The sequence below is a fragment of the Notechis scutatus genome, chromosome 8, assembly GCF_049901735.1.
Source record: "Notechis scutatus isolate UNSWTSFEM ecotype Mainland chromosome 8, rNotScu1.2, whole genome shotgun sequence".
In the NCBI taxonomy this organism is placed as follows: domain Eukaryota; kingdom Metazoa; phylum Chordata; class Lepidosauria; order Squamata; family Elapidae; genus Notechis; species Notechis scutatus.
The window spans coordinates 7,771,623-7,799,415 of NC_142016.1; the positions used below are offsets into that span (position 1 = coordinate 7,771,623).

The following is a 27,793-nucleotide window of genomic DNA, read 5'->3' on the forward strand; positions in this document are numbered from 1 at the left end:
ACTTATTTATTATTTTTACCCAAACCAGTTAGGGTAAACAATGTTATCCCTAACATAACTTTCGAATGGCAAAAGAGTTTGCTTCTGAAATTGTTACACCTTGGGGAAATGGCTGGAGGATTCTAAGTCATTGTCATTTGTTCTTTTTGGCTCTTTTTCTAGGCTGCAAGTTGCTTTACAAGCATGACTTAGCCAAACGTTGGGGGAATCACTGTAAAATGTGCAGCTACTGTTTGCAAACCTCTCCAAAATTGGTGCAGAATCACTTTGGAGGCAAAGTGGAGGAATTCTGTTCAGAAGATTGCATGTCAAAGTTCACAGTTTTGTTTTATCAAGTAAGTTATCCTGGCACTCTTCAAATCTGTCTTCTATCGATTCTCCCTCTTGGTAAAAAAGTGCTTCAGTGCAGTAGGGTATCTTTTATCACCGGTGAATTAATTGTAATAGAAATCTGGCTTCAAAGATGCTTAAGTGTTGTCAGCGAGCCTTAGAATATATCTTTTTTTAGGTCAGCCTTACCTCTATATATTCAGTCTCTAATTATACAAGTGTTACATAATGATCTCTTATGGTATACAGATAGTCCTCATTTAACAACTACAGTTGGGACTTGCAACTCTGTTGCTCAGTGTTCTGGCCATTAAGCGAAACATCCTATCACCGTGACAGACTTACAAGCTCATTTCCACTGCGGTCTTTAAGCAGCTTACCCACAGACATTAAGTGAGACATCATGTGACTTGTGATTTTACCACTTGGCTTTTCCATTGATTACGCTTGTCGGAATCTGGTTTTGAAGCACACAAAGGGTGATCACGTGACCACAGGGTGCCGCAATGGTTCTGAGTGGGAAGACCAATTGTAAAGTTACTATTCACTGTGATCATAACTTCAAATGGTTGCTAAACAGGGCATCCATTAAGCAAGGACTACTTGTATGTAATAATGTATAGAAATAATTTAATGCTTTGTTTATTCATTCAGCCCTATGTGCTGTTCCAATTAGATAGCTCCATACCAAACACAAAATAAAGCTTGCAAAGCACATTAGAGAATTATACCATCATATAACATTTCAGCAGCTAGCAGCTGGCTGATCTTATTTGCACTCGGCAGCTAAGCAAAGGTTTGCCTGTTTAGTACCTGAATAGGGGACTATCCAGAATAGGGACCAAGAATTAGCAAGCAAACAAACACAGGAAGAAGGCAGCAATAAACAAAGATTGTGGCTGAGGTTATATAGGCAGATCCATGTCGCTAGGAGTTATTCAACTCAAGAATCCATCTACTTCCATATACACAACACACACAGTCTGATTAATTGTCAGTCACATCAGAGCACCTTAAGAGCAGCAGGTGATCGACGGATCTGTACTTCCCAATGGGTTATCAGATGAAATGGGAAAAAGGTGATTCAGTTACATGTAATTAGGCCTAGTGGTATCTTCATTGTCCTCTCAAATTAGGATTCTTGAGTCTCGTATTTTCCAAATGTGAGAGAGAGAAAGAGAGATCTGATTTTGAGAGAGAGTGTGTGTGTGTGTATGCCCATTCACACACACACACACACAAAATCAGATTTCTGTGTATTCATATATTAATTTTTTGTCTGTTTTTTGACTGGGTCACTGCAGATAGTTTGCATGAACAAAATTGTTTAAAACTGAAAACTATACAACAGCAGAATCAGTTTTTTAAAAGTTGCCTTGTACCTCTTCCCCTCTCTTTGTAGATGTCCAAATGTGACGGGTGCAAAAGGCAGGGAAAACTCAGCGAGTCCCTGAAGTGGCGGGGTGAAATCAAGCATTTTTGCAACTTGCTTTGCATTTTGATGTTTTGCAACCAGCAGTGTGCATCAGATCCGCCACCACCACCACCACCCCCTCCTCCTCCACCCCCTCCTCCACCCCCTCCAAATAATGCAGGTAAAAGAAAGGTGTAGGCTGGCATTAAAACAGTTACTGTAGAGCAGGCTCCAACGCTGGAGGTTTTTAAGAAGAGACTGGACAACCATTGGTCCGAAATAGTATAGGGTCTCCTGCTTGAGCAGGGGGGTTGACTAGAAGACCTCCAAGGTCCCTGTCAACTCTGGTGTTCTGTTATAGTGAATCTGGTTCAATGGAGGTGTAGAGTATTACGATACCTGTGAGCATACCCTGTGATAACTGAAGCTTCCAATGATGTACATTATTGCCAATTGGAACAAATTTGGTATGTTTTCTTGATAGTAGCTATGATGAGGTACAGGTACTTCAAAGGGCATAATGGTTTGATGGTATGGTTCGAAGGAATGGGGTGGGGGGAGTTCTTCGTCTGTTCCTCCTCCTACTCAGTCATACTCTAGGTCATGCTCGGGGAATTGTGGGAGTTGAAGTCCACATGTTTTAAATTGTCATGGTCGAGAAACACCACCCTACAGAATAGACAAGAGTATTTCCTATAGCATCCGTTGTAGTTGTACTATGCCACATTTTGCACTTGACTTTGATCCATTGACTAGCAAACTTCCCTAATGCCACCATGTACTCTAGGTATGGTATTGACTCCAAAATCTTAATAAAATATTAAAATTAAGATGGACTTTGATGAAGGGTGATGCTCAGGCCTATAGGGGATTCAGCTGAGAGGAGGGTAGCTACATCCCCCTGTTGCAGTAGCATCCCATCACTCAGCTGTGTGCACAGTGGATTGTATCTCAGATGCAATTCACACAAAGACAGACACCACTAATTTAAAAGAACGCCTCAGATCTACCTTGGGGAATAGAGATTCCCCATGTCTCTGCGCACACTCTGATAGGAAGCCCTAAACACATTTCATCTGTATGTATGATGTAGGAAGGCCTTTTTTAATGTCTACGTATAAACACTAGAATCTTGCTATCATTAACTATGTTCCAACGTTCTTTCCTTTTCCACCCAGCAAATGTTTCTATGACACCAACATCTTCAGCAGGGCCCCCTTTATCTCTCAGGAAGGACTCCACCCCAGTGATTGCAAACGTGGTGTCTCTTGCCAGCACGCCTGCTGCACAGCCTACAGTCAACTCCAATAATGTCTTGCAAGGTAGGCGGTAGATGCGTCTTTTCTCTCTACCTGTTAAACCCACAATTTCTGTTACATTTCCCAGATGCCTGTTGACATGTTATTGCTCCAGTATGGAACTGTGTCTCTCAACTATGGCAACTTTTAAGCTGTCTGGACTTCTGGGAGTTAAAGTTGCCATGGTTGAGAAATGCCAGTGTGTAATGAGAATGTCTGAATGAACAAGTAAAGCATATAAGGGTGCTTTTGTGATCTGAAGCCCAGAATTGCTTTCAATGTTAAAAAGGAAGGAAGACATTTTTTTATGTTTTTGTTTCCTCCTAACAGGTGCAGTTCCTACTGTAACAGCAAAAATAATTGGTGATGTAAGTTTTCCTGAAAATAATATCTCCTGATGAATTACACTTCTACTTATGTTCTGACTTCATCACTATGTCATGCATTGATTTTTCCCTCATTTTCTTTTAATTTTTGATAAATATTTTTAAAATCCTTCCTTTCTTCCTCCCTTCCCTCCCTCCCTCCTTTTCCTTATGGCAACTTCAGCATAGTTTAATTCATGGGGTGAGTATCCCTTAAATGTCTCAGATTCCAACTCATCTCTGACCAATATTGCTAATTAGAAAAAAGTCGTTGGGCTTGTGATTGTTTGTACTTGTGTTATATACATAGTGATGTTATAATGGCCAATGCTTTTTTTGCATTCACCAAATTAAGCTATGTTGTAGATACTTGTCATAACCTGGAAGGAAAAACTCCTTTGCTAACTTGGATTCTCAAGCTTCCCTGGAAAGTGATTTTGTATGTTTGTTTAAGATTTCAATTTATATAGCTGCCCGTCTCTCAGACTAGGCAGTGAACATAGGATTTAAACAACAGAAGGAACAGCATAAGACTACAATCACAAATTCAATCTATCTTACACCATATAAACATGGAATCCCATTAATAGTTAAACCCCACTTCCTGACTCTCATACCCAAGGGAATATGCAATCTTAAATGCTAAATATTTTACCAAAAAGTAAAGCAAGACACAAAAACATAGGCATAATTCTACCAGGAAGCATCCTTAGAATGGACATGACCCAGAACAGAAGGGAAGAGGAGGAGGCAGAGCAAACTAGTAACTGAGGCTTACTGGTCGTACTTCCTCTCGTCTAGATAGCCCCCTTTTAAGGATGTGTAACAGACTCTTGTTTTCTAACTTGAAACTTAGGCAAGTACCCAGACAGATGCTTTGAAGCTCCCACCCTCACAGCCACCCCGGCTCCTCAAGAACAAAGCCTTGCTGTGCAAGCCCATAACCCAGACCAAGGCCACTTCTTGCAAGCCTCATACACAGCATAAGGAATGCCAAACCGGTAAGTAACAAACAAGGATTGATTGCTGCTTATGCTTGCAAGGGAAAAAAAAAGATTCAGCAGCAATGCACATCACCTTTCAGGGCATTGGGACAACCTAAAGCAGGGGTTGCCAACCTTTTGGATCTCAGGGACCACCAAACTCATAATTTTAAATCCCGCAGACCTGGGAAAATCCTAAAAAAAGTCTGCGGGAAAATTCCCCACCCCGTTTTCCTACCAATCGATCATTCTTTATTTGGGATAGCAGGATACTGTCTTCAGCTCCGTTCTCAGGGGGAGAGAGAGAGAGAGACTTTTGGCTTCATGCAAGGAAAGCAGCAGAAGCAGCAGAAGTTTTTCTTTCTCCCAAACTCTGCCAGAAATGAGTCTTTGTAACACTTGTTGCGCCGGCACAGCCTCTTGGAGCAGGAGGCCTTGCAGGGTCCCAAAGACTCATTTCTGGCGGAGTTTGAGGGAGAGAAAGAAAGACTTTCGCTGCTTTCCTGGCGTGCAGCCAAAAGCAGAAGCAGAAAGAAGCAGCCCAGTGGCCAGGCCAGGCACGTGGGGCAAGTTCCCCCCTCCACCCTTTCCTCCCTCCCCTCACTACCTCGTGTTCGCAATGCAAGGGACCGCAAGCCTTGTGTTCCCGCACAACCTGGATTAATTGCTTTGGGGGGTGCTTTGGGGGTGACATTTCTCTGCGGAACACCAAATTTTTCTCGCAGACCACCAGTGGTCCCCGCCCCACTGGTTGGCAACCACTGACCTAAAGCGCATGCTGGCAGGAGGAATTCAGGGAGTTGAAGTCCACACATTGCTGAAGTTGAGAAACCCTGTACTAAAATAATATTGGCAGAATTTGTAATTGAGCACAATTCTTGTTTAGGTTCAGCAGCGTGGCAGGGAGGAGGGAGAAGCAAACGGCAGGCTGGGAAGCAAAAACTTGATTGTAAATACTTTTAGAAATTCCTGGGTGGGAAATACAGTCACATTGTACAACATTCCTAAGAATTCTAAAGTTATTCTGAGTTTGAGAAAGGAAACCGAGCAGTGATTGAGTCTTGTTGCCATAGACAATAAGCCTCCATTGGCCTAAGAGTGAGTCATCTGATGTATTTGCCTGGCCAGGAATTTATCTTGAAAGAATGGCAATATCTTGGGGGGGGGGGAGGGAGGGGGGAAGGCCAGTGAACAAATGGGTAGGCCAAACAGAAAGCAATAACGGAACAATGTTAAGAGAGACAAATGGGCAGCTGTTTTTCTTCAAGAATCACACTTTTTCTTTTTAACATGGCAATGGAAAGAAGAAGAAGAGGACGTTCCACCCAAAATCATTATGGTGCCTGTTCCTGTACCAGTGTTTGTGCCAATCCCACTTCATCTCTTCTCCCAGTACACACCAGTCCCTCTGGGAATGCCAGTCCCGGTGAGTGATGTGTGGGGTGCCTCTTTCTTCCAGCCAGCCTCCAAGATGTGCTAGTGAAGGATTGCATGAATGGGCTTCTACCTGACCAAGGTGCGGTGCCTTGACATGACCGCTTGTGATTACAGGTGGCCCTTGACTTATGACCAGAGACTTAACAAAGCTAGATAACTTCAAAATTACAAACCACCCGGATTCAAAGTTTCAACCAAACTTTGAAGGAATGGACTCGATTGAATCTCACTTTCTGCCGTTACCTGATCAAACTTCGGGCACTTGGCAATACGGCTGCATTTGTGGTCATTTGCAGGGTGCTGTAGTCAAGTAACTCACCCCTCACACACACACACACACACACACAAAACACCCCTGTAAACTGAAACAGCCTCATCCTTTCAGTTGATGTCACGTGATTGGATGGCTTTCTGTGACCAGACGTTTGTGGCCCTTATCCCTCTCACATGGTATGGTGAAATGTGCACCTGTAGTAGTGGGGGGAGAAGGAGGGCTTTGACCAATGTAGATCTTTCCCAGAAAGAGACCTAGATCAAGAGATTGCACAGTCCCGAGTTTGATGAGGGAGGTGGGGACATGTAAGGGTTAACCATACCCTAGAATCTAATAACTTTAAACGTTACAGCTTTAGTTTGGCAAGATTCTGTCCGTAAGGTGTAAACAAATAAAGGAATGGACTTGATTGAATCTCACTGTTTCAACTCTGGGTTTGAGCCTGGCACGTGGTTCACACTTGGGCTAGATGGTCTTCTGGGAAATTGCAGTTGATCTTCTAGCTAATTGTAGTCCCTCTCCCATTCTCCTTACCTTGAGAAGCCTAAGATGCTTGGTAAGGCTGCTGTCCATGAATCACAGGATGGGTTGCACTTATAGCCTCAACTATTATGGAGACGCTTGGCTTTTCTTAAGGGATGGACTCTCTCTTCAGACAGCATTGGTCAGCTTTAAGAAGGGAAGCGGGCTTTCCATTACAAACGATTCTTCACAGCTTCTGAAGCTGCTGGCGTTTTCTCTCCAGGTCCCGGTTCCTATGTTTGTGCCCCCTGCCCCAGAGAGCACTGACAAAACAAGAGAAGCCATTCCAGACGTTAAAAAGAACTCGGCTAGTCCTTTTGAGGCCGATCTTCTCCAGATGGCAGAAATGGTTGCCGAAGATAAAGACAAGGAGCATTCTCAAGGAGGTAGGTGGATTTTGTCTTAAAGAACGAATGAAGGCAAAATATACATGTCCCAGGATAACGTTGCAGGATCCAATCTAGGTCGGTCACTGGGATCCAAGATTTAGTCTTCTGAGCTTTTGGATTCATGTTGGAGCCCATCCTTGGGGAACTTCTCTCTCTTGTAATCTGCTTTTGGGCTGTTCCATGCATAGTGACTTAAAGACACATTGCGGGTCCCTTTAGGGTAAATCTGTTTCATATAGCATTAACTAAGTTTCGGGATTTTGCTGAGTATTAATTTGATTTATCTTGGTCTTTCCATCTTATTTCAGGTTCTCAAACATCTGAGCATGAGTTGTTTCTGGACCCCAAAATATTTGAAAAAGGTGAGCCCATAAGTCAGATCAACAGAAAGGCAAATTTCAACTGAACACGAGAAGAAACTTTTCTCATCAAAGTGGTTGTCTAGATTAGAACAAACATATACGTACAAACACACGCATACACACTTTGAAGGCTGTGTAAAGTAATAACCTTGACCATCAGTAGGGATGTCCAACCTTGGTGACTTTAAGACCTATGGACTTCCAACGCCCAGAGATCCCCAGACAGCCTTGCTGGTTGGGAAATTTTGGGAGTTGAAGTCCACAAGTCTTCAAATTGCCAAGCTTGGACACTCCTGGTCCACAGCAAACACAGGGTTTCTTTAAGGCCCCGTTTTCTAGTGAGCTTTTGTTGGACCCACTTCTTAGCCTTCCCCAACCCCTTCTGCATTCACCTTCCTTCCTTTGCAATTTTCAGACCAGGGCAGCACGTACAGCGGGGACCTGGAATCGGAAGCAGTGTCAACTCCCCACAGCTGGGAGGATGAGCTGAATCACTATGCGTTACGCTCCAGTACGGTGCCTGAGCCCGAGCCTGAACCGAAACAGTTCTCCAAAGGCGAACTGGAGCAGGACCTGGAGGCTGACTTCCCATCAGGTTGGTCGGCTTTGGAAGAAAATGCTCCGTGCATATGAAGGTGTGGCGGCATCAACTCCTAGGCCACAGCCTTTGAATCTCGGCACCACTCGCGGAGTAATTTGTGATTTGCCTCATTGTTGAAGATCAGGCCCAATTGCTACTTTGCTGTTAAATCTGTGCCTTTGTTTCAAAATTAGATTCCTTTGACCCCATCAGCAAAGGGCTTCATTCACGGGCACGAGCAAGGCGGAGACATCGAGACGGTTTCCCACAACCAAAAAGACGGGTAAGAAACATGGTTGGATTCCTTGTTTATCACTAAAACTAGAAGATCAAAGATGATTTGCAAGTGAGCCAACGATGATGACAGGTCAGGGTGCTGAATGAAGTACTACTTTTTCCAGCAGTCTAAGCCAGTGTTTCTCAACCTCAGTAACTTGAAGATGTGTGGACTTTAACTCCCAGGAATTCTGGGTTCATTCGTGAATGAAGATAGCAGGACTTCAATTCTGGGAATTGAAGTCCTGCTATCTTCAAACTTCAGCAGTCCCCAGTGACATGGAATATCCATAAGAGAGGTTTTCTTCCGTTTTCCCTGAGAAAATGCTGCAGTGAGGCTGGCATGTCTTAGATTGATTCCAGCCTCTGTCAGCAACATTGATTTATAATAGTTGCAGCATCCTGCAAAATCAATGGGGAAGCCAGCAGAGAAGGTAGCAAGTCACTGTCATGTGATACCTTGCTTAACAACCAATTTGCTTAACAACTGCACCCCTTAATGACAAATTTTCCGATCCCTACTGTGGTTGTAAGTTGAGGACTACCTCTAATAGGCAAACAAAGCACAACTTTTTACAATGGACAAATCATTTTATTTATTTTTTTACTTTCCTTCCTTCAGGGCAGAAAGAAGTCCATTGTTCCTGTGGAACCCCGAATCCTAGTTCAGAGCTCCTATCCAGGCTGTTCTGTTTCTGGGATGAGTCTCAAATACATGTATGGGGTGAATGCCTGGAAGAACTGGGTCCAGTGGAAAAACACCCAGGAAGATCAAGGAGACCTGAAATTTGGAGGTAACACCTTTTCGTTTTCTTATCTTTGTTTTTCAGTTTGCGTTCAATGGTGGAGATAAAAAAAGCTTGGCTTGGCCTTTGGACAGAATCATGTTTTTTAAAAAATGGCTAATATCTAGAGGACAATAGGATTATAAGACTTGGAAATGTATCATTTAGGAATACTAGAAGCAGGTTCTGAGATCCCGATTCTAAATTCTGCAGCAGGAAGGCCCATCTAAGTCAGTTTTTCGCTTTGGTTCATTGTTCTACTTGCTTTTCTCAGGTTTCCTATATACAAATGAATTCCTTGATTTGCCTCTTATTCAGGGATGGAGTTGAAAAAAAAAAAAAAGTCAAGATGGCAGTCACAATCATCTGACCAAAGCCATGCCCCCTTTTTTAGGTGTGGCTTTGATTATGTGATTGTAGCTGCCATGCTGATTCCTTTTTTCTGTTTGGCCCCATCTCTGCGGACTCTCCTGCCGCCCTTGCTAATTAACTCTGGAAATCATCCCAAGGGGGCTTGAGCTGAGAACCATCTCCTGATGATCAAGAAATTGATCTGCTGTAGGTGCTTCTCCTTCCTACAGTTCGGTCCGTGAAGCTGAAAGAGGACATCCTCTCGTGTTCCTTTTCGGAGCTGAGTTTCGGCTTGTGCCAATTCATCCAGGAGGTGCGGCGACCAAACGGCGAAAAGTATGATCCCGACAGCATCTTATACCTGTGCCTTGGAATTCAGCAGGTTATTTTTCTTCTTTATATATCCCTTTTCTGGAGTGACATGTCTTTATTTGACCTTGGAGGAGGAGCAGGAAGAAATGTATAGAAATGGCAGATGGGTTTATTAATTAGGCTGGGCTTTTATGAACCTCCGTTGTTAACAATCTGTTTTTAGGTTGTAGCTTTTATATGCAAAAGCACTCTCCCCGCTGTATTGCTGGCCTATAATTCTGAATATAGAAAAGAATATTTGTTGTTGAGGGTTGATCTGTCGAGTCCTTGATGCTCTCTGAGCTTGGTTGTTTTCTTGCAGACATTTTCATGACCCAACTTTGTAATATGGTCAGTGTAAGCAAGTGTGGGGTTTGCTCCCTGATTACATACAGTAGCTTGCCCTGCCATGTTAGTGGGGATATCGTTTTGTCCTTAGTAGTTCCTTCATCATCAGTTGGCACTACCATCTTGTTTACCTATTCATGAAACACCAAGGACTCCACAAGTCTGAATACCTCAGCTCCACATGTATAGCAGTAGCACTTAGACTTAGACACCACTTCACAGTGCTTTTACAGCCCTGTCTAAGCAGTTTACAGAGTCAGCATATTGGCCCGAACAATCTGGGTTCTCATTTTACCCACCTCAGAAGGATGGATGCTCACTATACTTAATTTAATTTAATTAACCTTAAATGTAAGTGAAATCAAATCAGACTTTTATCCTGGTCCTTCCCCCTATTTTTTGCATGCCAAAAAAAATTAAGGCTGCCCTTTAGTCAAGAAAAGGCTTGTACACACCTCCTTAAAACGTGGGTGGGCAAGGTTACTTTGGGGCAGGAGTAGTCAAGCTGTGGGATGGACCCATTTAAGACAATCCAATCTACTTTCAAGGAAAACCTCTCCTTAAAAAAAAAAAACCTGATTCAGCTTTCTTGGAAAATGGAGAAGGCATGTCAAAACTCCCTGTGGATTTTGCTCTTGTATATGCCTGTGCAAACTGACTGTAGGTTTGGTTGGAAAAAGCAGGAATGAGCTTGACAGCATCCCTGCCTTGAGTGGTGCACAAGCAAAGCAAGAGTTCAAAAAGCAAAATTTTCATCTGTACCAGGCTCCAGTGCGCGGTTGTAATAGTTCAATATTAGAGGAACATTGGTGATAGGCACTTACAGGTCGTTCTTGGCTTACAACCATTCACTAAGTCACTCTTCAGAGTTAACAGCGCCATGGAAAAAACTGACGTGACCGGGTTTTTTTTTCAATTACGACCATTGCAAGCATCCCCACAGTCACATGCTCAAAATTGGGATGCTTAGCAACTGATTCATATTTATGATGGGTTTTGTGACCCTCTGACAAAGTCAGTGGAGAATCAAGATTCATTTAACAATTGTGTTGCTGACTTAACTGCAGTGTTTCGCTTAACAATTGTGGCAAAACAAGTCGTAAAATGGAGCAAAACTCACTTAACAAATGTCTCACTTAGCAAACAGAAAGAAATTTTGGGCTCAATTGTGGTGTTTACTTCCAGTGTTTTACACTAATCACTGACCTTAATGAAATTTGTTCTATTTTGTTTTTTCCCCCAATATTTCTTAATGGCCACCAATAGCCAATCCTCTATCAAAGCATAAAGTCATTATATATCATAACACACACGATGGCAACACTCTTAATATGTCAATAAAATTTAAAAGACCCCACTGCTGATTGGGTAGGAAGGTAAAAGTAGATATAGGTTTCCATCACTTCTCTGAAATGCCATTGTTTCCATCATTGTCCCAAAGATGATTAAAATAGAAATCACTTCTATCTTGTGGGGGTGAGGTGACTATATTCCAGATTTAGAAGTATTGTTACTGATTTATTTAAACAGATGTCCAAGAACTCAGAAAATGACTTGTTCTCTTAACTCCTCCCTACCTAAGAAAGTCAGTTTGACTTACATCTCTTGCAGCTTTTCTGCAGGCCAAAGGGGTTGACCGTCAAATTTCAAAATCTCAATTTGAGGATGACCAGATTTTCAAATAGGTAGCATTCACCAAGAAATCCCCAGTGTCTACTCGTATGGACCTGGCTTATCAATTGTACGTTATATGTGAAGGAATATTTTGAGATCATGCTTGAAAATACAGTTCGTGGGAGCATCTCAATCATATAAGGACCTGTATTTTCTGGCTACTTCCCAAACCCTTCTAAGTATTGACAGTGGCTGTATTAAGATGGGATGACAGAACTGAATCTGTTGCTAAGCCAGAGGCTCTGTCTCTACATTTCTATAGAAACATAGTCATTTTTTCTTTTTCTTTTTTTCTTCTCCTTTGCAGTACTTATTTGAGAACGGTAGAATAGATAACATTTTTACTGAGCCCTACTCCAGGTTTATGATTGAACTTACAAAACTGTTGAAAATCTGGGAGCCTACAATACTTCCAAACGGTAAGCTTGGCAATTTGTTCAGTTAGTAAAGGCTGTTTGTTGGTGGCCCCTTTTGAAAAGGGAGCAAATATCTTTGAAGGAGGATGGGGCTTAGTTCCAGACGTTGTGTGCCTTTGATTTGATCCAGCTGAAGTGACTTGTTGTTGTTTCTCTCTTGCTCAATCTGCAGGTTACATGTTTTCAAGGATCGAAGAGGAGCACTTATGGGAGTGTAAGCAGCTGGGCGCCTATTCCCCCATTGTGCTCTTGAACACGCTACTTTTTTTTAACACCAAATACTTCCAGCTCAAGAATGTCACCGAGCACATGAAGCTGTCCTTTGCCCATGTCATGCGACGCACCCGGACTCTGAAATACAACACAAAGCTGACTTACCTACGCTTCTTCCCACCTTTCCAAAAGCAGGATGTAGAACCAGGTAGGTAAACCTATCCTTTGTGCATTTTCCCAGGGAGCGTTGTTGACTAGCTTCTAACCCTGGAATTTGTTCATAATAGTCACCCATTACGGCACTAACCAGATTGGGCCCTGCTTAGCTTCTGAGGCCCACACGGCAAGCCAGCTGCCATTTATTGGGAAGCCCAAAAATCCATTGATACAACCATTACTTTCATTTCCCCCTTCCCTTAATTTTTTTTAGGCCCTAGGATGAAGGCAATATCTTATCAGACAGCCTCCCCTTTTGAAAATACTTATAGCAGTGATCCCCAACCTTTTTTATGCCGCGGCCCGGTACCGGCATCAGCTGGGCGCCATCTTTTTTTGATGAAAAAGTGCTTCCGGTGACCTCACCGGAAGCACGTTTTCATCAAAAAGATAGCGCAGCGCTTCGGTGAGCTTTTCCGGGTAGAAATGGCTTTCTACCGGAAAAGCTCACCGAGCGCTGGCGCCATCTTTGATGAAAAAGTGCTTCCGGTGAGCTTTCTACCGGAAAAGCTCACCGGAAGCACTTTTTCATCAAAAAAAGATGGCGGCGCCCAGCAAACCAGCGGCCCGGTAGGACTTGTTCCACGGACCGGTACCGGTCCACGGACCGGTGGTTGGGGACCCCTGATTTATAGGGAATATTGGGACATTGGCGCCCAATTTCTTGCAGGAAGTAGACAGGGATAATCTTGGTTCCTCCATCACAATGTTATGTCCCAGGAATGTGCTGAAAGAGTGGCAATCAAGAATAGATAGTGGGATCCTTGGTGATCCCCGTGCTCTGTGGTTTGCCTACCAGTTAGGTAACACCATAGCCTTTATTCAGTTTTCTTCCCATTTTTTTTTTTAAACCTGAATGCAGAATTCTCTGCTTAGCTGGAGCTGCCTCCTACCTTAGTATGCAGATCAACATGCTTTAATGGAGAGAGAGACAAGGCAGCACCTCTAGAGCCCTGTTATCTTTTTGTTTTTCCGACTGGAGGATTTATTTCAGTAGTTTTCTTTGGGTTTTTTATTGTGTTTCCAATAGAATGGTAGGAAATGGCCACTTTAATCCAGTGGAATAGCAATGCGCAAAGGGTGTTAAGCGAATGGACTTCGTGATTGCATCTCAACAAAACAAATTCCCAGGCAAGATGCAACCTCCTAGCATCTCCCTGAGCAGCTAAATTGCTTTGGGCAGGGGTGGGCCGTTGTTTTCCCAAGGGGCCACATGAGGAACTCAGTCTGTTGTGGAGGGCAGGCTCAGAAAAGCGCGCTCTCTCTCCTCATCTTCCCGCAGCTGACTGAAGAAGCACGTAGCAACTTGTGCAGAACGGAACTTGACACGCCCTTCCTTCTCTCGCCCTGAGGCGTGCTTATTTATATATTTAATTTCTAATTTCCAACTGACCTCACACGGACAGGGATAGGCAAAGGGCCAGGTGTGGCTCAGGGCCATAAAACGACCAGGTCTGGGTTACAGGATAGAAAAAAAAACCATGTAACTACATACTGTCTGCTGTTCTGGCCCGGTATTACCGTTTCTTCTGCAGCTATTGTGTAACATCCCACAAGGAACGCTGGGCAAGAAAATGAGACTTTTTCACTGGTTGTCCTGTTGCGGTTGGGTTGCGGGTTTGTTTGGCCTTTGCACCCCGTTTTCCGTCTCTTGATCTTTCTTTTCCACCTCCAGATAAATTAGTGGGCAAAAGGAAACGTCATGAGGGCGAAGAAGTCGTGGAGATGGTGGAGAACACTGACAATCCCTTGAGATGTCCAGTTCGGCTCTATGAATTCTACTTGTCAAAGTGGTGAGTGATGCTACACTTTGGGGCTCATTTTTTTCTCAAAGGAGAGATTTCCAACCCCCACCTCAAACCCCTGCTCCTTTTCTCTCCCCACCCAGTTCTGAAAGCGTGAAGCAGAGGAGTGACGTCTTTTACCTCCAGCCAGAACGTTCATGCGTCCCCAATAGCCCAATGTGGTATTCCACTATGCCAATAGATCCCGGGACTTTGGACATCATGTTAACGCGCATCCTCATGGTAAGGGAAGTGCACGAAGAACTTGCCAAAGTTAAACCGGAGGACTCGGATCCAGAGCTTTCGGACTAAACTTGGGCGAAGGGGAGGTTCTCTCTTTTTGTTTGTTTGTTTGTTTTGGTTTTGTTTCCTTCCCTTTCCATGGTATCTTGCAAAAAGCACCGAACTGCACCCGGCCTTCAGAAAAATCACTCATGTCACACACACACACACAGACACACAGACAGACACACACAGACACACACACACCCTCTGAAGGCACAGCGGAAGCTGCAAGAGGTTGCAAAACGAGACTCGAAGGATGGAAAGTGGCAGAAGACGCAGGGACACTGGAGAGCTTTCAGTGGCTGCAAAAAACACTCGTGAAAATGTTCAGCGAAGATGAACTGGAGGACCCGTCTCTTTCCCTCTCCCTGCCTCCCCAAGTGGTGCTTGTAGTGGAATAAAAAAAAGCAATTATGGATGTGTTTTCTTAAAAAAGGAAAGCAGTGGTGTACATCCTTCCCTCCTAACCATGGAAGCAAAGGAAGCTAGATTTAGACCCTCCAGGGTGATTTTGCAGTGTAGCTGCCACCCATCCTTGCATGGGGGCTGCTTAACACTTTGCTGTAGGACGCCAAGCGGAACGTAGTGAGACGGAAGCCCATGGGAATGCCATCTGTAACATACACACACCAGATCCCTTCCTTGCCCCTTCTCCCTTTCTATAATTTTCAGGGGGTTCCTTTTAGGGAAAAAAACGTTGGGTTGTTCAAAAAGACTTGACTCAGCCGGAAGCTGAAGCAAAGAGGAGGGGACTTGATGGGCTGCCACCTTTTGAAAAACCCTGGCAGCAGGAGCAAATCAAGGTTAGCCAGGCCACCTCAACCATGGTTTTATGAGGAAACAACTCATTTCTGAATGAACTTGCACACACACACACTCAGCCGCCCCATGCAGACAAATAGGGTTTGGTCCTCCACCCAACCCTCCAAAACCACTTGAGTGCTTTTTTAAGAGCAAGATATTCAAAAGTGGTTCCCGAGAAATTGTACCCCCATCTCCCTGGGTTTTCTTTTTTTCTCTTTAACTGGCCTAAAAACTGTTCACTCATTTATAAATTAGTTTTACAAATCCAGGAGAGTCGGAATGTTGGAGGTCTTCCAGATATTTTGTTGTTTGCATTATCCCACTGGTTGATTTAAAACAAGGCATTGTTAATCCTCAGCATGATTCATGTACCATTGCTTTTCGTTAAAAAAAAAAAAAGGCATAGAAATCAGATTCCAAATCTAAAACAGAATTTGGGTGGCTTGGCTTTGCCTGCCCCCCACCCTGCCTCCTTCTGGGTAGGAAAAAAAAATGCCCTTTATCAAAACACAGGGTGCATAGGCTTAGCCAAGTCCATTTCACCACCTTCCTCAAGACGAAGATTTTTTTTTTCCTCAGTCTCTAAAAGATCGCTTTGAAAATTGAAACTATTTTTTAAAAGAAGAAAAAAACCAGGAAAAAGTGTATCTTTTTATTAGCGGTTTTGTCCATTCACCAAATTTCTAAAGAGTTCTTTAAAAAACAGAAAAAGAAAAAAGAAACACCCTGTTGGTCTCTCCAGCATTGAACAAAGCCTTTTGTGTATGTATGTGTGCGTGTATGCGTGTGTGTGTTTGGGGTATTCTTTTTAACAGTAACAAAGGTTAACAATAAAATCAGAAAGTAGTCTTCTCTTTTGCAGTTGTGTACTTGATCGTTCCGTCTCCTGCCTGTAACAAAACCACTGGTGTATTTTGGAAAATGCCGAAAACAGTACAAGCAAGTCAGTCTTTTCTAAGTTACCTCACGTCATATTTCTGTAATCTTTAACTTCCCTTCACTCCCCACGTCCATCTTTTTTAAACAGGCACCCCACATTTTATATATTAAGGCAAATAATTACAAGCTCGAATGGAGGAAGAGATGTGGCAGAGCTGTGACTTTTCCAATAAATTTCCCAATTTGCATTGCATGGAATTTTTTAGGTGTTTTTAAAATACACAAGTGTTTATTTTATTAAATTTCTATGCCGCCCACCTTGCAGCTCAAGACAACTCAGGGTGGCTTACAATATAATAAAACAGAATATAAAACAAATGAATCCTTCCGGCATGCCCACAGAGATGTTGAGACAAGAGAACAACCTTGTTCTATGCTGTTTAGTGGTGTGTGTGTGTAAAAAGCAAACACTTCACTGGTGTCATAATTGCACAGAAATATGCACAGAGGTCTCCTAAGCACACATCAAGAGAAGCCATCAGAAGTGTGACTTTCCAAGCAGCAGTCAAAGGTAGTCTTCAACTTAATGCCATTTATTTAGTGACCAAAGTTACAAACTGCACAGGGAAAAGTGACATGAGTTTTTCACTCATCTGTTGCCACATCCCCAAGGTCACATGATTCAGATCCTTGGCAACTAGTTCATAAGAAGATCACAGTGTGCCCAGGACGTTGTGACCCAACAGTCAATGGAGAAATTAGATTCGCTTAATTTAACAACAGATTTGCTTACAACTGTGGCAAGGAAGATGGTAAAGTGGGGCACTTTAACTGTCTCGCTTAGCGACAGAAATTCTGGGCTCAGTTGTGATCGAGAGCTACCTGCATTCCTTATCCTCCCCTTTAGGAAATTGTCTTGTTTCCTTTCAGAACCCAACAGTAAGGGAATTACTTGGGCCATCTCCTGTAGGATGTTCTACCCTTCCAAATATCCCAGAGGGATTCTTGTTTGGAGTGGGGAAGATGGGTCTCTCTGAGAGTGCTGTATGAAGAAAAGCAGGAGGGCTCTGGACATCACACTCTTGGGGTGTGGGAAACGAACCCCCCGCTTCCTGGAGAGCAAGGGTGCTCTTTTGCAAAGCAAGCCCCAAGACAAGTAGAAGCAGAGATGCTGGATTAGCCCCCATTAGGGAAGCAGTAAAATGTGGTTCCGTTTTTGCTGATCTCTCCATTATGTAAACTTTAACAACTGTTCAAACAGAGCTGAATTATTGGGAGCACAGGTTATCCTCAATTTACATCATTCATTGAGTTTACTGAAGTTACAACACTGGGGGGAAAGAACTTTCAACCAGTCCTTGCCATTTTAATATTCCCAGTCACATGATGGCATCCTTCCTCAGAAGGATTGTTAGCTATTTCCAGTCCAGATGCATAGTCCTAAATACAAGCTTTTTTAAAGAATTAAACCTAACAGAATATAGCATCTATTTCTAAGGAATAACAATGAACGTCTGATTTACTCCTTCCCCAAAAAAGGTGAGCCATCCAGATGGACTAGGAGAGTTTAGAAAAGAGTTTTATTTTGCCCGTGTCCAGCAGCAACAAGGGAGAAAACCTGGCCCATGAGATCGGGGAAAAGTTTTACTTTTTGCCTTGCACACCTGTACTGCTTTGAGGTTCAGAAGAGGCGCTTGGGGTTCGCCTCTTCAGGGCCGGAGAAGAGAGGCGATTGCGAATTTGAGGAATGGAAACCCACCAAGGTGGACATGCCGTTACATTTAATATAAACTGAGGCACAGAAAAATTATAAGGGATTTTTAGAACAAGAAAAACAGTGGAACAAGTAAGTCCACAAGAAAGCAGGCTAAACTATAATCATTCAAGGACTCTATGAAGATCTAACCATTTCCTCTTCAAGCAGTCAGCTAATACTATGGAGAAGAGGAGGGGGATGTTCTCCGGCCCCCTCAACCGAAAATGTTCTTTAAGGCTCCCAGCGCTGCTCCTGTGGCTGTTGTTGCTGCTGTCACAGCAGTCGGCACCCCTGCAGCCCCTAGACAGGAGGTATAAGACAAAAAGGTAAGGTTCCAGTCCTCATTGACCAAACCAATCCTTGTGTCAGGGCCAGGGCAGGAAACGTACCAATGGACTGCAGGGTGGCAACCAAACCCCCAGCAGCCACTCCACCTCCGTTTGCAATGGCAGCAGCAGACATCATCTTGGCGCCAATTGAGCCAACCACAATTCCTGCGCCACTGAAACCCAGAATGCCAACTGCGGCCGGAACAGCCACCGCTGCCGTCCCTGTAGAGCAAGAAAGCAAATAGAGCTGACTGTGGTCCTTGTGTGCCAGGAAGAGTTCCCAACTTTGAGGCCAAGAGAGATTCTGGAAATGGCCAAACTTATTCTGGAAATGGCCCTTTGAGACCTTCCTGTTCTCTTCCAGAGCAGGGATGATCAGACTCTCTTCTGATAAACTAAGGACCTCCAACCTTGGCAACTTTTAAGACTTGTGGACTTAACAACTCCCAGAACTCCTCAGCCAGTGCATGTTGGCTGAGGAATTCTGGAAGTTGAAGTCCACAAGTTGTAAAGTTGCCAAGGTTGGAGACCCTTTCCCTAGACCAACTTTGGAGTGATGGAGAAGAAAGAGGGCATGTCTTGAGGGCTTCTGGACCATGTCAGTCCCAGCACATGTTCTGTTCCACAGGTTTGCAGTGGATGGTACATGATGCACCATCAAGATGATCCACATGTGACTTACAATTCCCACCATTGGCTGCAGAATGATTCATTCCAGTGGTGGTTTCTGACTGAGATTTTGGAGGACACGAAGCATGGGAATTGGAGTAGTTTAGCCACACCCAGGATGGCACCCAAGAGCCATCCCCTTCCAGCAATGCCAACATGGGACTTTTGGTGTTCCTCCAAAAGATAGCACAAAGTTGAATTGTGGTCCCTAGTCCCGCAGTGAGTCCCTCTCCTTGAGAAGAACTCAGGTTTCCTCCAGGTACAGGTAGTCCTTGTCTTACAACCACAATTGGGACTAGAAATCCAGACATAAGACAAGGCACCTATGTGATCAGACCCCAGGGGAACTTTGCATTTTTTTATGGCCATTAAGCAAATGGGATGGTCATTAAACAAACCCAGACTTCTGAAACTGACAAAAAACATTGCAAATCAGTCATGTGACTGGTTATAAAGGCAGGCCTATTGCCAAATGCCCAAAATGTGGTCAAAATGTGGAAAAATTTCCTGACAGAACAATTAATCAATAGAATGGCTTGCCTCCAGACATTGTGGGTGCTCTGTCACTGGAGGTTTTTAAGAAGAGAGTGGACAGCCGTTTGTCTGGAATGGTACTATAGGGTCTCCTGCTTGAAGCAAGGGGGTTGGACTAGAAGGCCTCTAAGGTCCCTTCCAACTCTGTTCTTCTATTCTTCTCACCATGCTGGGGGAGTAGAAGCAACATTTTACCACAGCTGGAAATGTTTTATAGGCTGTAAAACATCCATTCCAAGACTCTAAGCAGTTGTAAGCCAAAGACTAACTGTATACAATAAATACTATAATCCCAGGATTTTGCCAGCAGCAAGGTGAACTCGTTTCCTGTTGCTGGTCTCAGGAACTGTTACTTTCGAACAGGAAGCCCAGAATTCCCACCCAACGTTCAAGGCTTTTGGGGGATAGAGTCCAAACTACTGGAGAACATCAGCTGATCTACTTCTCCCTTCCACTGTTCATCCCCCACCACTTACATAGAAGATACTAAAAGACAAGGACCAAGAGAGAAATCTTAAACCCCTCCAGTTCCCACAAGGAACTGCATTTACATACTGGTGGAGGAAGAAACTAGGAACTTACCCAGGCCAATTGCAGCACCAAGTAGAGAATCTGGGGATAAAGAGACTCGGGTTAACAAAATAAACATTATAGTGCACAAGAATTGAAAAACCAAACAAAAGTAGTGCAATAGCAATATAAAGACAAAATTGGACAACCACTTGCTGAATTCTAGCTTCTTGACTATGTTCATTCAACCACATTTTCCAACCTCCACCATAAATGGGCCCAAAACACTGGTTATGGATACTTGGGTGATAGCACCATCCTGTGACCCTTAAGAGCCTGCAGAAAAGCTGCCAACCCATATTTTCCAAAGTGCATCATGATCCTTAGAGAGATCATAAACGGTGGCCCACTAATCAAATCTGGTGCACAAAGGGGGGAAAGCTAAAGGAAAAGCTGCGAGGCACAAAGAATCAGGAACATAGTTAAGTTCTACCCCAAAGGTGCTTTTTCCCAAAGGCAACTGGACTTTCTGAATTTTTTCTGTGAAGAGGTTTCACTTCTCATCTTAGAAGCTTCTTCCAGCTGTGAAGTTCTAGGCAAGCAAATTTACTGCTCGTGCCTGCACACTAGAATCTTCTCAACTAAACATCAGCACTAAATTGGTGCTAGGTAAGAGTTAATGGACTTGTATCCATTGTGAGAACTTAATGATTCCAGGTTGAGTTCTCTCTTCACACCAGCCCCAAGCACCGCCTCTCCTTCTCCTACAAAAGCAACACAAAAAGCCTGTATGAAAACCGAAACTTCCGGTTTGTCGGCTTCGCGAGCGGCAGGGATTTGCGATCCTGCGCGATCCCTGCCGCGCTAGCCGCTTTGATGCCTCCGATCTATTGATCTGGAGGCTAGGGCTGCCATGAAGAGGCAGCCCAAGATAGGAAGGATCCGGACAGGGGGTTGGGGTCTTCGCAGACCCCTTCCCCACCCGGCTCAACCCTCTTTCTCAAGGCGGTGGAGCGGCGGTCTGTAATGGCCGCCCCAAAGAAGCTGACAGCTGGACAAGATCGTGCTGGAGGAAGAGAAAGTGCTGAAGCGAAAGTTTCTTGGCTGAACTGGACTATAAGATACAAGTAATACAAGTAATATCCTGAAAATTCGGATTTTCTGAAAGATACTTTGTTTCCAGAAGAGATTTACAAGCGGCGAGTGAAAGTGTTTTAAGAGAAAGTTTACTCTCCTTCCAGATGGATTTAACAAATGGATATTGAAAATTCTGCTATTTTATAGAAGGTAAAAATTTAAAGCTTTCTGTTATAAGTGGGAAGGGAGAGGACAAAAAGAAAATTTTCATTAAGATTTTGCTGGAGGAGATGCATGGAAGATTTTGAGATTGGAAGTTAATTGTAATGAGACTTTAAAATACAGATTGGGTTTTTTCTTCCCTTGCCAATTGATATCACCCCAGGAAGAAAAAGTGTGAAGAACTTTGTGTTCTGTTTGGATTGTTTGATGACTTTGGGATTTTGGGGAATTGTTTTAAGTTTTGAATTATCTTGGTTGTTTTAAAAAGAAGAAGAGAAAAAAGAAGAAAAGGTTTATAATGGCTTTATCTGGTGATGAACTGAGAGAGGATAAAAAAAGAAGGTAAAGATGGTGTGAGAGAAATTTTTTGCTTTTTAGAAATGGTGCTTGCTACTTATCAATAAACACAGTAATTAATGGAGGATACAGAAGAAGAAGAAGAAGAAGAAGAAGAAGAAGAAGAAGAAGAAGAAGAAGAAGAAGAAGAAGAAGAAGAAGAAGAAGAAGAAGAAGCCATCTTTAATGAGTCTAAAAGGACATAAGACTTAAAAAAAAACATCCAAGAAAGAGAAAAATAAGATGCAAAATCAATATACTGTTAGAAAGCAAAAGAAAAGAGAAATGCAACAGAGGGGGGGGGGAGCGAAGGGGGGTAAAAAGACCAGATGGGATAAGATAGGAAGGAAGAAGGGGGGGGGAAGCCAAAAAGGTATGAAATAAGGTGTGGAGAAGAAATCTTTTTTTATGGATAATGGGTAATGCATAACTTTGTTTCAAAATGTTTCTGCAAGGTACATGATAGTATTGTAGTATTTGTATGAATTAGAATTTATATAGAAAATTATATATATATTAGAAAATTAGAATTTTATAAGGCTTAAGTAAAGATTAAAATATTAAAGGTTTAATAATGATAGATTTTAAGATTTAATAAAATATTAAAAGGAATGTCTAAAACATTCAGTTTAAGTATAGAGTTTAATTGACTATTGTGTGGATGTTCATATGAACTTATTATTATGGTATTTGTTTTTGAAATAGATAATTGGAATGCTATGAGATTTAATGTTTAATTATATATTTAATTACTTTATGGATTTACTATTTTAGTAAGTAGAATGTACTAAGCAGAATCAGATAGGGAATTAGATGTTAATGTAGGGGAGCGATGGAAAGGCATCATACTTCGATTAGTGATTTCAGGAGAAATATTTTTTTTTCTAATATGAATGAGATAAATGGATAATTGAAAAGAATGGACAAAAGATACAAATATAATGATTTAAATTAAGATGAAATAAAATAGAATTAAGAAGAGTGGAAAGCGGGGAGAAGTTATAATAAGATAGGTAATGGCATATAAGTTGAACATGAATTTAATTGAAGTCCATACAAAGAGAGGTAATCCGGGGCCAAGCTACTTTTTAAAAAGAAGTTTTATGTTTTGTGTTTTGTGTGTGTATGTCTGATTGAGATTTAATAAAACCTTGGGAGAAAGCGAGAGGAATATTTGTAAACAAGGCAGAGGGAAATATGAATATGATGAGTATAAAATGGATAAATATAGAAGAAATGTAATTGAATAAGAGTAAAGAGAAATAATGAGAAATTTGCTAAAAAAATATTTAAGTGGAAATGGGATATATTAGAATTGTATTATATAAAACAATGTTTTATTTGCCTTGAAAAATTTATAATGGAAAGAGGTTCAATGTCTTTAATGTTTAATGATGCTTTGTTTGTCTGTAAAATTAATAAAATTTGTTGTTGTTTTGTTTTTTTAAAAAAAGCCTGTATGAAAACCAAAATTATTGCTCTTCTTTCCACTGATATTGTGTTATTTTAACATCATTTTGTTACTTCATATCAGTGTTTCTCATCCTTGGCCATTTTAAGATGTGTGGATTCCAACTCCCAGAATTCCCCAGCCAGCATCCTTTATTTATATCACCTATAGAATAAAATGTGACTAAGAGATAACTTTTATTGTCATATTTTTCTGTGAACATACTGGCACACATTTAAAAAAAATCAAATTCTGATGCCTGCTCTCAGAAGAAAATAAGCCTGCATGTTTTAACTCCACCCAAGCTAACAGGATTATTCAGGACAGAATGTTTTAACCAAGTTTCCACTGAATGATGACATAGCAGTTTCTCACCTACTGATTTTGTTATTAACTCTAGCTTCATGTAATCCATTTTAGGCTTTAGGGAGCACATTAGCAAACAGATAGATGGCAGTGACATGCTATACGGATTGGCTCCTTAGCCCTCCACATCTGCCTCATTTCCTCTTTTGATCACATGGCCTCCATCGCAGAAGACACTCGCCCCCGTTGCTTCTGCCATCCTAAACACCTAGCACTTTCAGAGATTACAGATGATCTCACATCCTCCATGCAATCCCCTAACACCTCTGTTGCTCTCACTTTAAACTAACATAATCCGAAGCAACAGACTCACCCAGAACAGCTTTGTCAATGGTTCCTCTCTTGCTAAAAATCCCCGAATCCGATGTAGACTGACGGATGTGTAACAGTTTGGGAATACAATTCTGCTGTGTTGTCACAATCCCCAAAGAATCACTCAAGCCAGAGGGCGCTTTCAACTCCGAACCCCCAACCTTCTTGAGAGTCGAAGTAGCTGCAGCCAAGCAAGTCGCTGCCATTTTAGAACGCATATTGTGGTGAATGTAGCCTGGATTCCTAGAAGGGCTGCTTTCCAGAGAGCAAAGATGGGATGGAGCTCGAAGAGCTTGGTTTGGCAGGAAAGGGGTTAAAACGTCTCCTCCTTAATTATTCCCAGAATACATCTGCAATGATGCAAGCAGTTGTTTTTAGTCTGGCAAGATTCTTTTCTAGAGATATATGAAACAAGGAACAATACCGTATCTTCAAAAGAATAAAATGCACAAAGGAGGAAGGAGGTGTTCTCTTCGCTGATGATATACAGATATTCAACACCACAGACAATACTGCTATCTTTTAAAAAGACCTCGACTATGTATCAGAATGGCAGCTTCAAATCTCAACAACTGCTCTGTCTTACATATTGGCAAAATATATATATATCAGAAAACAAAATACAAGCTGAATAGTCAAGACCTTGTTGATGATCCAAACTCTGTCAGGGACCTTGGAGTACTCATCTCTAATGACCTAAGTGCTAGAGCCCACTGTAACTACATAGCCAAAAAGGGTTAAAGAGTTGTTAAATTAAATTAAATAAATTAAATTAAATTAAATTAAATTAAATAATAATTAAATTAAATTAAATTAAATTAAATTAAATTAAATTAAATTAATTAAATTAGTTGTTAACCTAATCCTATGTAGCTTTTTCTCTGGTAATATCACACTACTAACTACAACATACAAAACATTTGCTAGACTTGAATACAGCTTATCAGTCTGGAACCCACATTACGCATCTGATATTAGCACAGTTGAGAAAGTCCAGAAATATTTCACAAGAAGAGTTCTCCACTCCTCTACTCGTTGCAGAATACCTTATGCCACCAGACTTGAAATTCTAGACCTAGACAACCTAGAACTACGCCGCCTTCGGTCCGATCTAAGTACAGTATATAAAATCATACACTGCAATGTCCTGTCAATGAATACTTCAGCTTCAACCATAACAACACAAGAGCAAACAATAGATACAAACTCAAGGTTAATCGCACCAAACTTGATTGCAGGAAATACGACTTCAGCAACAGAGTGGTCAATGTCTGGAATACTCTACCTGACTTTGTGGTTCCTTCCCCAAACCTCAAAAACTTTAACCTTAGACTGTCTACTACCTCTTTCCTAAGAGTTCTGTGCATAAACGCCCCAACGTGCCTACCGTCCCTGTCCCATTGTTTCTTTTATATATATTTTTATTTTTCTAACATGCATCCATGTATTCATAACTTTGTTTTTACTTATACCTATTATCTTGTAAGCAATTGACAAACCAAATAAAATAAATAAATAAGAAAGGAAGCAATGCACTGCCTTTCCTGTATATCCTCATTAGCAAAAAGGAACTAATGGCAAATTAGAGCCAGTTTGGTCTAGTGGTTAAGGCATCGGACTAGAAAGCAGGAGCCTGGAAGTTCAACTCCCGCCTTAGTCCTGAAAGCCAGCTAGGTGACTTGGAGTCAGTCATTCTCTCTCAGCCCCGCCCATCCCACCTCACAGGGTTGTTGTGGGAGAAAGAGGAGAAAGAAGCTGTGTTTGACATGTTTGCCACTTGGAGTTATTTGTCAAAACATAAAAGTGGGAATACAAATAAATATCATTCATAGTTCTTGGAGACTGACATTCATTTTCTGCCTGACACAAACCCCAAGAAAACAATTTTATTATTGCAGAGGAGGGTGGGGGGGGACTAATACAAATTCATATTATGGCAGGGGTCACAATCTGGCAAAGTTTGAGACCCTCTGACAAAGCATGATGGGCAGGCCTAATGACCAATAGAAGAGAATATTTACATTCCAACTAGCTGTAGTTGGTTGGTGCTAACTGCGAGGGGGGAGGGAGAGGGGAAGGAAGGGAAGGCCTGAGGGGAAAGCATCTGATTCAGCAGGTTCTGAGCAGTTCTGGAGAACCGGTAGCGGAAATTTTGAGTAGTTCGGATAACCGGCAAATCCCGCCTCTGACTGGCCCCGCCAATCCCATCTCTTCTCTGCCTCCTGAGTCCCAGCTGATTGGCTAGATCTTCTTTGGTTGCCCTGCACAGGAGAACGGAGCTGGAAAGCAGGTTAGTGGGGTGGGGAGGGAATGGGGGTTTTGCAGTAACCTTCCTCTAGGAATTAGGGAGGGAGTAAAAAAAAAAATATTGAATCCCACCACTGATTTGTTTCCAGGAAGAGTGGAAGGAAACTGCCTTGCTAGCAAGTGGGAGGCCTCCAAAGAACAAACTCACCCATTGGTTAACTCGTGGTCTTCCTTCCCAGCTGATGCAGAGAACCCTGCAGAAAGAGACAAAGGCAATTTAGCCAGCCAAAAAGGAGCATTGCAGGAATTTTCTCACCCCGACTTTGGCAGGAGAGCCCGCTTTTTTTTTTTTTCCTGTGCCCCTTGCTGGGAAAAGCAAGCCAATCCTAACACAAGGGCTCCCCTCTTCTTTAGTTCCAACTCCCCAGCAGTCCCAGCCAGCAGGAACAGGATGCTGGCCTTTGTAGTCTCTTCTCGCCTGCTGGATCGAGGGCTTTGGAGGAGTTGCCCGACCCCCTTTTGAAGAGTCATTATTCCTGGCCACCCACCTCTCTTCTCCCGCTCTTGCAAGAGAGCGGCCCCGGTGCTAGGAGACAGCAAAACTTTCGGGGTCTCAGTAGCCCCTTCCCTTCCAGCCAGCCCCCCTTTGCAAAGCACCCGGCGGAGCATCTGTCCATGGGCTTCTCCCTCTCCCACCCGAGCGCAGCCTCCCTTCGGAGCCGGGTTCAAAGCAGCCAGAGGCGCAGTTGCGTTTGGTGCTCCTCGCAGGCTATTCAGCGGGGGCGGCTGATCCATTCCTCTCCCCACAAAGCCAACGGCTTCTCTGACCAAAACGCCGGCATCCAAGATCCCCTCCCCGCCTCTCCTATCTTCCCAGGTGCGGGAGAGGAGGGGAAGCCCCAGGGAAGGGATTTATTTTTATTTTATTTTATTTATTTATTTATTTTGTCAAGCAATTTTATAAGATAACAGGTAGAAGGATAAACATAGTTATGGATGCATGAAATGGATACATATCAGAAAATAAAAATTTTAAAAAAAGAAACAACAGGACAGGGACGGCAGGCACGTTGGGCGTGTTAGCAGCCCCGCTTCCCACCCCCGAAACCCCCACCCGACCCCCGACCCCGACAATCCCGGGACTGCTCCAAGGCAGAACCAGCGCTCGGAGAGCCTCCCCCGTCCGTTAAAGCAGCCCGGGCTTTGCACCGCCTGGAGCGCCCGCAGAACCTACCAGCGCGTGGAGGAGCCGAGTCGCCAATGGAGCCCCGGCGCCTCCTTCCCCCGCTTTTATATGGAACCGGCAGGGAGCGAGTTTCTATTTCGGCTCGCAGCCGGACGAAATCGAAAGTGAATCCAGGGAAGGGGGAATTTTTCGGCTTCTGGCTTCGTTTCAAGCCAGAACTGACCATTGGGACGTTTCTTTTCCTTTCCTTTCCTTTCCTTTCTCCTTTCCTTTCCTTTCTCCTTTCCTTTCCTTTCCTTTCCTTTCCTTTCTCCTTTCCTTTTCTTTCCTTCCCTTTCCTTTCCTTCCCTTTCCTTTCCTTTCCTATTTCCTTTCCTTTCTCCTTTCCTTTTCTTTCCTTCCCTTTCCTTTCCTTCCTTCCTTTCCTTTCTCTTTCGTTTCCTTTCGTTTCCTTTCCTTTCTC

General features: G+C 42.9%; 2 protein-coding genes across 6 annotated transcripts in view; one reads left to right on the forward strand and one right to left on the reverse strand.

Annotated features, from left to right (window-relative positions):
• Nucleotides 1-16,307, forward strand: part of ZMYM4 (zinc finger MYM-type containing 4) — a 50,991-nt gene extending 34,684 nt beyond the window's left edge. For all 4 annotated transcript variants that reach the window (XM_026680626.2, XM_026680625.2, XM_087970535.1 and 1 more), the window contains 16 exons: nt 163-335; nt 1,733-1,925; nt 2,923-3,066; nt 3,373-3,410; nt 4,264-4,408; nt 5,695-5,816; nt 6,847-7,009; nt 7,321-7,374; nt 7,790-7,969; nt 8,149-8,237; nt 8,853-9,024; nt 9,597-9,748; nt 12,047-12,158; nt 12,328-12,576; nt 14,260-14,377; nt 14,473-16,307. In XM_026680626.2, coding sequence (XP_026536411.1) covers nt 163-335; nt 1,733-1,925; nt 2,923-3,066; nt 3,373-3,410; nt 4,264-4,408; nt 5,695-5,816; nt 6,847-7,009; nt 7,321-7,374; nt 7,790-7,969; nt 8,149-8,237; nt 8,853-9,024; nt 9,597-9,748; nt 12,047-12,158; nt 12,328-12,576; nt 14,260-14,377; nt 14,473-14,680 — 2,312 coding nt within the window. In that variant the 3' untranslated portion in view covers nt 14,681-16,307. The remainder of the gene's footprint in view (nt 1-162; nt 336-1,732; nt 1,926-2,922; nt 3,067-3,372; nt 3,411-4,263; nt 4,409-5,694; nt 5,817-6,846; nt 7,010-7,320; nt 7,375-7,789; nt 7,970-8,148; nt 8,238-8,852; nt 9,025-9,596; nt 9,749-12,046; nt 12,159-12,327; nt 12,577-14,259; nt 14,378-14,472) is intronic.
• On the reverse strand, nt 16,096-27,448 carry LOC113420618 (interferon alpha-inducible protein 27-like protein 2A). 2 transcript variants are annotated; one of them, XM_087970538.1, is made up of 6 exons: nt 27,379-27,435; nt 26,353-26,398; nt 23,899-24,247; nt 20,207-20,236; nt 18,482-18,643; nt 16,096-18,392 (listed from the first exon to the last, which is right to left on the reverse strand). In XM_087970538.1, the coding sequence occupies exons 3-6, from the start codon at nt 24,113-24,115 to the stop codon at nt 18,307-18,309; spliced, it is 495 nt and encodes a 164-aa protein (XP_087826664.1). In that variant the 5' UTR covers nt 24,116-24,247; nt 26,353-26,398; nt 27,379-27,435; the 3' UTR covers nt 16,096-18,306. The 2 variants fall into 2 exon arrangements, with proteins under 2 accessions (XP_087826664.1, XP_087826665.1); XM_087970539.1 differs by lacking the exon at nt 23,899-24,247 and having other exon boundaries at nt 27,379-27,448.
• Nucleotides 27,449-27,793: the final 345 nt, after the last annotated feature.

Bases quoted from the DNA above. Each gene is read 5' to 3' on its own strand.
- LOC113420618 (XM_087970538.1), bottom strand. From the start codon at position 24,115: ATGCGTTCTAAAATGGCAGCGACTTGCTTGGCTGCAGCTACTTCGACT. The intron at 20,237-23,898 runs GTGAGTCTGTTG...CTTTATCCCCAG, and splicing joins CATTGACAAAGCTGTTCTGG to ATTCTCTACTTGGTGCTGCA. The intron at 18,644-20,206 runs GTAAGTTCCTAG...CTTGCTCTACAG, and splicing joins TGGTGCTGCAATTGGCCTGG to GGACGGCAGCGGTGGCTGTT.